The sequence below is a fragment of the Gossypium raimondii genome, chromosome 11, assembly GCF_025698545.1.
Source record: "Gossypium raimondii isolate GPD5lz chromosome 11, ASM2569854v1, whole genome shotgun sequence".
In the NCBI taxonomy this organism is placed as follows: Eukaryota; Viridiplantae; Streptophyta; class Magnoliopsida; order Malvales; family Malvaceae; genus Gossypium; species Gossypium raimondii.
The window spans coordinates 7,513,141-7,519,437 of NC_068575.1; the positions used below are offsets into that span (position 1 = coordinate 7,513,141).

The 6,297-nt window shown below is 32.6% G+C and overlaps 1 protein-coding gene and 1 long non-coding RNA gene across 2 annotated transcripts; one reads left to right on the forward strand and one right to left on the reverse strand.

Annotated features, from left to right (window-relative positions):
- Nucleotides 1-4,018: 4,018 nt before the first annotated feature.
- LOC105761079 (uncharacterized) lies at nucleotides 4,019-5,262 on the reverse strand. The gene is made up of 2 exons (XR_008190583.1): nucleotides 5,116-5,262; nucleotides 4,019-4,619 (listed from the first exon to the last, which is right to left on the reverse strand). It is a non-coding gene; the product is annotated as an uncharacterized LOC105761079 (long non-coding RNA).
- LOC105761078 (F-box protein PP2-B13) lies at nucleotides 4,382-5,539 on the forward strand. The gene is made up of 3 exons (XM_012578750.2): nucleotides 4,382-4,633; nucleotides 4,724-4,842; nucleotides 4,917-5,539. The coding sequence occupies exons 1-3, from the start codon at nucleotides 4,382-4,384 to the stop codon at nucleotides 5,374-5,376; spliced, it is 831 nt and encodes a 276-aa protein (XP_012434204.1). The 3' UTR covers nucleotides 5,377-5,539.
- Nucleotides 5,540-6,297: the final 758 nt, after the last annotated feature.

Sequence of the window (6,297 nt, forward strand, 5' to 3'; positions counted from 1 at the left end):
CTCTATTATTAATTCAAAAAAATTATGAAAAGTAAAAAGAAAAAAAAAAAAATATATATATATATATACACGTGGATTATCATGCGAGTTTTTGTTAAAAACAATAATTCAACTCTTCTTGAATAGTTAATGTTCAAATTCCACTATATGTTTAAAGATTGAGGATCAAATTCAAATTTAACTAAAAATAAAAATTAAATTGATAAAAAATAGAACTAAAATAATCAATATACTTTATTATAAAATTATCTTTTTCCTTTCGCCAGAAATGTAGTACTACTATCTATTAACTCTTATAAAAAGAATCCCTTAGAATTATAAAGGTTTAACATGTTTTCGGCCTTCTTCTTCTTCTTCTTTTTTAATATTTAATGGAATTCGGAGATGAGATGTAGACCTGTAACACCCTAAATCTGGCTTAAACGTTCTAGTTAGATCTGGAAATGTTACGTAAAATAATTGTAAATCTAGTTTTCGTATATTTAAAAAAAAACATCGTAATCCTTTGTTACCTAGAAACTCGTTTTATTAGAAAACGTATTTGACATAACTATTTAATTGAAAACGTTGTTTATTTACATTTTCTAAATAAAACGAATACTTTGCAGCGGAAATCTTAGATCATTATATTTTGGAAAACCAAGTTTGTGTCTCGAAATCGATTGTTTGCAAGAAAATAGTCATTTTCGATAAATCGTTTGGTTAGTATCATGCGTAAATCGAAAATAAAATCAAAAACCAAGATAGTCCCAAAATGTCCAAAACAGTCTAAATTAATCCAAATTCTATAAAACACTTAACCCAATTTAAAATAGTTAAAAAGAACAAAATACTAATATAATTGAGCTCCCGTCGCACCGATCCACCTAAGTCTGAGGATTACCTGAAATAATCAATAAAAAATATTCCTAATTGTGGGATCATAAAACTCACATCCCCTAGATCGCTCAGAATAATCAATAAAGTAGTTGTTCACTATATTGGAGTCAAATTTCTTTTCATGTGGCTTATAAGGCCTTGACTCAACTAGACATTCAAATTGTGAAAATGCTTTATACTAGGCTTTTGACCTGTCCAAAGCTCATAAGGTGTTTTTGCAGCTGCTTTAGAGGGTATTCTATTCAGAATGTAAGTTGTTGCCTTTAAAGGGACTAGCCAAATGAGCACTTTCAAAATTATCATGTTTCAACCTTTCTTCCTCTTGCACACAATCAGAAATGAGTTCTAAAATGAGTTCATTTCTCCTTTTGACAGTTGTAACTAAATTTTAATTGGTCAAACTGTGCAGGAAGCGATACCAAAACCATAAGAACAAGCAGTTCCTTAGAAAGCTTGATCTTAAATGCCTTAAGTTTTGAAGCAACATGGAACATCTCCATAATGCACTCCCTCATGTTTCCTTGACCCTTATACTTCACAGACATTAAAGAAATCAAAAGTTATGTCATCTCGAACTTATTGTTTTTGACAAAACGTTTCTCAATTTCGTCAAGGAAACCCTTGACCTGAGTAATCTCTTCAGATTCTATACCCCTGAATGCTTCTGGAATCCTATGCTCATGATCATTAGACTCATGCGGTTTGAACGATCTCACCTCTCAAAATCCCTTTTAACATTAGGGGTGTTTGCCGCAATAAGAGGTGCAAGTTTTTCTTCCCTTAGTGTAATGTCTATGTCCATACAACCAAGCACTATAAGTAAGTGTCTTTTATGTGATGCTCATATTTTTTAATTTGGACTAACCTTTTACGATAATAAATAATAACATGTAATTATTCTTATTATATATGTGATATCCATATTTTTTAACAGTATGTGTTGCCATTTTCATTGATGAAGCTGCTACTACCTTGAGCGTTATTCTTCAAAACGATCATGGTGAGTTTTGGGGCTACTATGTTGGCTCTAGTGCTAGCGTGTATGTCCCCACATAGATGAGGCCATAGTTGCTCAAGAAACTCTGTCGTGGTTGAATTCAAGACAATTGAGTAATATTGTTATTGAATTGGATCTTTCGTATGGTGAAGTCTCTTAGGGGGCACGAGGAAGATAATTTTGAGCTTGGTATGTTTGTTTGTGATTGTGTAGAGTTAACAGCTTCTGTTGGTAGATTTTCTGATAATGGATTAGTAGGAAAACTGATAGGGCGTCTTACAAGCTTGCTAAGGTGGCCTTATGATATGCTAACAACTCGGTTTGAGATAGTTCTTCCGACTATCTTTTGGATATTTTGTGTTTTAATCTATCTTTGTCAAGTTCCATTGAGACTGAAGAACTATAGGATCGAGTGTAATGGGTAGGATTAATTAGACTTGTTGGGTCTTTTGCTTCTATTTTAAGTAATGAAATTTCCTTTAAAAACTATTATATAATTAATAAAATTAATATAAAATCAAATATTTAAATCTGTTATGATACTTAAATTGAAATCTACCATTTTCATCATTGCCCTTTTAGCTCTAGATATATAAAAGGAAAACTATTTGTTATATTGCTAGTGGATTTTTAGACTCCATAAATTGAATAAAGAGATTGACAAATATACTATAGGGATATAATTAAATACTAAAAATAAATATTAAAAAAAAAAGAAACACATAAAAAATTTTTGAGACTAATTATAGAATAAAAAAATACACGACCATAATACCAAATAGTAAGCCATTGTTTTGCATGGATTAATTTGGAGTCCGCAAAGTAAAAACCTAATAAAATATTATTAACACCAACTTTCCTTACAACTAGAGGTGATCATGGGCCAAATCGGGTTTGGGTCGGGCTGGGTTCGGGCCGGGCCCAGACAAAATGTTAGGCCCGTTTTCTGAGCCCGGGCCCCCTCCCAAAATATAGGCCTAAAAATTTGTTCAAGCCCGGCCCGAAAGAAAATTGCTAAGTCCGAGCTTGACCCGGCCCAGCCCATATTAAATTTTACAACACCAGAATAGCATATTTTAAAAAGAAAATAGCATATTAAATTTTAAAAAGTATATTTTATTAAAAATAAAAATAAATACATATATTAAATATATAATTCGGGCCGGGCCAAAAAAGTTTTACCCGAGGCCCGACCCGTTTTCTAAACGGGCCTCATTTTTTTGCCCAAACCCATATTTTGAGCCTATATTTTTACCCGAACCCTCCCAATTTTTGAGCAGGCCGTCGGGCCGAATTGGGTAGCCCAACCCATTATCACCTCTACTTACAACCAAACTTTCACGTTTACACTTGCTAAAGTAAAATTTAGAAAGGTCAAATTCTTTTTTTGGTCCTTGGATTATTATATTCAAATTTAAAACTAAATCAGAATCATGCCAAGTTAATGTATACCAATTTAATTTTAAATTTGAATACAGTAAAGGGATGAAAATCAGGATTTGACCAAAAGAGAAGAGTACCTAAAGTGCAAAAGCCAAGACTAATCAAGTTTCACAAACTTTCTTAAAATTAGAGTTGTGAAGACTTAGGTTATCACTTAATTACCAAAAATCCTTAAAAGTTAAAAGGATACGACCAATACAATTTACACGTTTTCTTTATAAATTAGTAATATAATTGTTTTTGTTGTACACTCTGTTATCTGTATCCTAAAAACTTCACTTTTAGTATCTGGATTTACAGAACAGGTGTACCTAGATTACCAGTTTAAACTTTTGTCATATTAATGTCTTATTTTTACTTAATGAACCCACTTAATTACATCATTTAACAGTTAAATTAATAAATTTTAATAATGTAAGGACTTAATTGATATAATCTTTTTTTTTAGAGAAAATACCGAACACCTCTTGAATTAATAATAAGAATAGACCACACAGAACCCAAACATACGTGTTTGTCTACACATCCTTTAAGGGCAAGCAAAACTGACAAAACAATAAATAAAGCATACCAAATAAATAGAAAAAAAGAAAAAAGGAGAAGAAACATAAAAACTGCCTGGATGAGAGGTAAATTAACAAATTTTAGTAATGTAAGGACTTAAAGTTGAAGGAGGAATTTAGAACAAGGGTCATAATATTGAAAATTCTGGAAGTTGATTTATTAAACAATTATTAAATTAATTCCCTCAAATAAGGGCAAGCTATGCTTTGGCCTTTGTTGACTTGAATGTATTCAAGTCATGAAATGCACACACGAAAAGTATGAATCCCTGAATTTTAATCAAGACAGCCCCTTGCTTTGTTTTATTTACCCGTCTGTTTCACTGATTTCGCTGGAATCTACACACATATACCAGCAGCAAATTACCCACTGGGAAAACGACCCACAATAATCTCCTTTGGATCATCATACAGTTCTTTTCCTCTTTCGGTTATATTTGTTCTTTCATTGTTTTCAACACCATTAAGAAAACCAAAAATAGAAGTTTCAGTTTCAGGCATGAACGTATTGCCAGAGAGCTGTGTTGCAGTGATTTTGTCCCTCACGTCTCCTTCAGATGCTTGTAAATCATCGTCGGTTTCGACTGTTGTCGGATCGGCGGCGGATTCTGATTTGGTTTGGGACAAGTTCTTGCCATCTGATTACCATGAAATTGTGTCCAAGGCTTGTAATACAACTTTTTTGTTTGCTTCAAAGAAACAGCTTTATCACCTCCTCTGCAACCCTGTTCTGATTGCTGATGGCAAAATGGTTAGTTTCCATTAAAACCCTGTTTGAAACAACAAAGGTGCTTATAAATTTAATGATTTTTTTCTCATCATCTGTTTCATGAAAATGCAGAGTTTCAAATTAGATAGACCAAGTGGAAGAAAATCATATATTTTATCAGCAAGGCAGCTTTCTATAAGTTCGAGCAATGATCCAATGTTTTGGACTTGGAAATCCATCCCTGAATCAAGGTCAGTAGTTTAATTATAAAACCCGAACTTGAATCATCTGAACCCGAAAATACAACAATTTTCTTCATTTTCAGATTCTCAGAGGTAGCCGAACTCATAAGTAGCAGCAGGTTGGAAATCAATGGCAATATCGGAAGCAAAAAGCTATCTCCAAACACAAAATACGGAGCTTATTTGTTACTTAAAATCACCGAACGCGCATACGGGCTTGATTTAATACCATCAGAGACATCGATCGAAATCGGGAACCAATCATTCAAGAACACAGCTTACCTGCGATGCCAAGACGACAAGAAACAGCGATTGGAGAACCTGTTCTATTCAAACAGGAAACAGATGATGAAATCGAGGGTTGTTAAAGGAGATGATAGGGTTATGAGTAGAAGGGAGGATGGGTGGATGGAGATGGAGCTGGGGGAGTTCTTCAATGGCGAAAGTGATGAAGAAGTGAAAATGAGTTTGATGGAAATCAAGGGTCAGCAGCTTAAAGGTGGGGTTATTGTTGAAGGCATTGAAATCAGACCCAAAGCTTAAAACAGGGACAAAGAACTTGATATTTTGTTCTGCTTCGGCGGATTCTTGTCTGGTCGAGATTGGGACATGATTTGTGTTTCTCTTTTGGAAGATAGAAAAGGGTTAAAGTCAGCTTCGATTATGAAGATTATTTTCTCAAGAAAAGTTCAAACAAATTGAAATACGTGATATATAGCAGATTTTTCTTTTTTGTTGCCAGGGAACTGCACTTAGTTAATAGAGTAAAATTATATTTTTGGTCATTCAAAAATAATAAATTTATAGTTTAACCCTTATAAAATTTGGAGGAAAAAAATTCTTCCAAAATATTCTGCACAAATCTAATCCAGGCTAGAGCGAGCCACTTAGCACAGTCTAAAGCTACCCAACAAATAAATTGTTTGTTTGCTAATATTTCTAAATTTAGGTTAAATTATGTTATTAATCCTTTTATTTTTATAAATTTCAAGATTTAGTCTCTTGTCATTTTAAAAGTAAAATCCTTCTAAACTTATAAAAATCAACTGTGTAGCATGTGGTGCTGCCTTTGGGGAAATAAAGAATTTGATGGACAAATATGAAAAATATAAATATATAATCTTTTTCCCTATTTTCAAATGTAAGTGTCGCTATATAATTGGATATGGTGAATATTGTTGATATCATAGTCAAAAGGATTTAAATTAACAATGTTTTCATATTAACCATTATGTTCACCTTTTTTATATCTACTACAAATTATATTTAAAAAACATACAATAAATTACAAAATCCTAAAAAAATAAATTCTCTTTTTTCTTCGACTGTTTACTTCTTATTTTTTGTTTTGCCCGGCGGTGGTGCCAACCTTCAAGTTGACTATTGCCCACCTTTTTTTCCCTCCCACTAACTCTTTCTTTGTTTCTTTTTCTTATTCACTCCACATACCTTCTATCTTTTCAA

Bases quoted from the DNA above. Each gene is read 5' to 3' on its own strand.
- LOC105761078 (XM_012578750.2), top strand. From the start codon at position 4,382: ATGAACGTATTGCCAGAGAGCTGTGTTGCAGTGATTTTGTCCCTCACG. The intron at 4,634-4,723 runs GTTAGTTTCCAT...ATGAAAATGCAG, and splicing joins TGATTGCTGATGGCAAAATG to AGTTTCAAATTAGATAGACC. The intron at 4,843-4,916 runs GTCAGTAGTTTA...CTTCATTTTCAG, and splicing joins AAATCCATCCCTGAATCAAG to ATTCTCAGAGGTAGCCGAAC.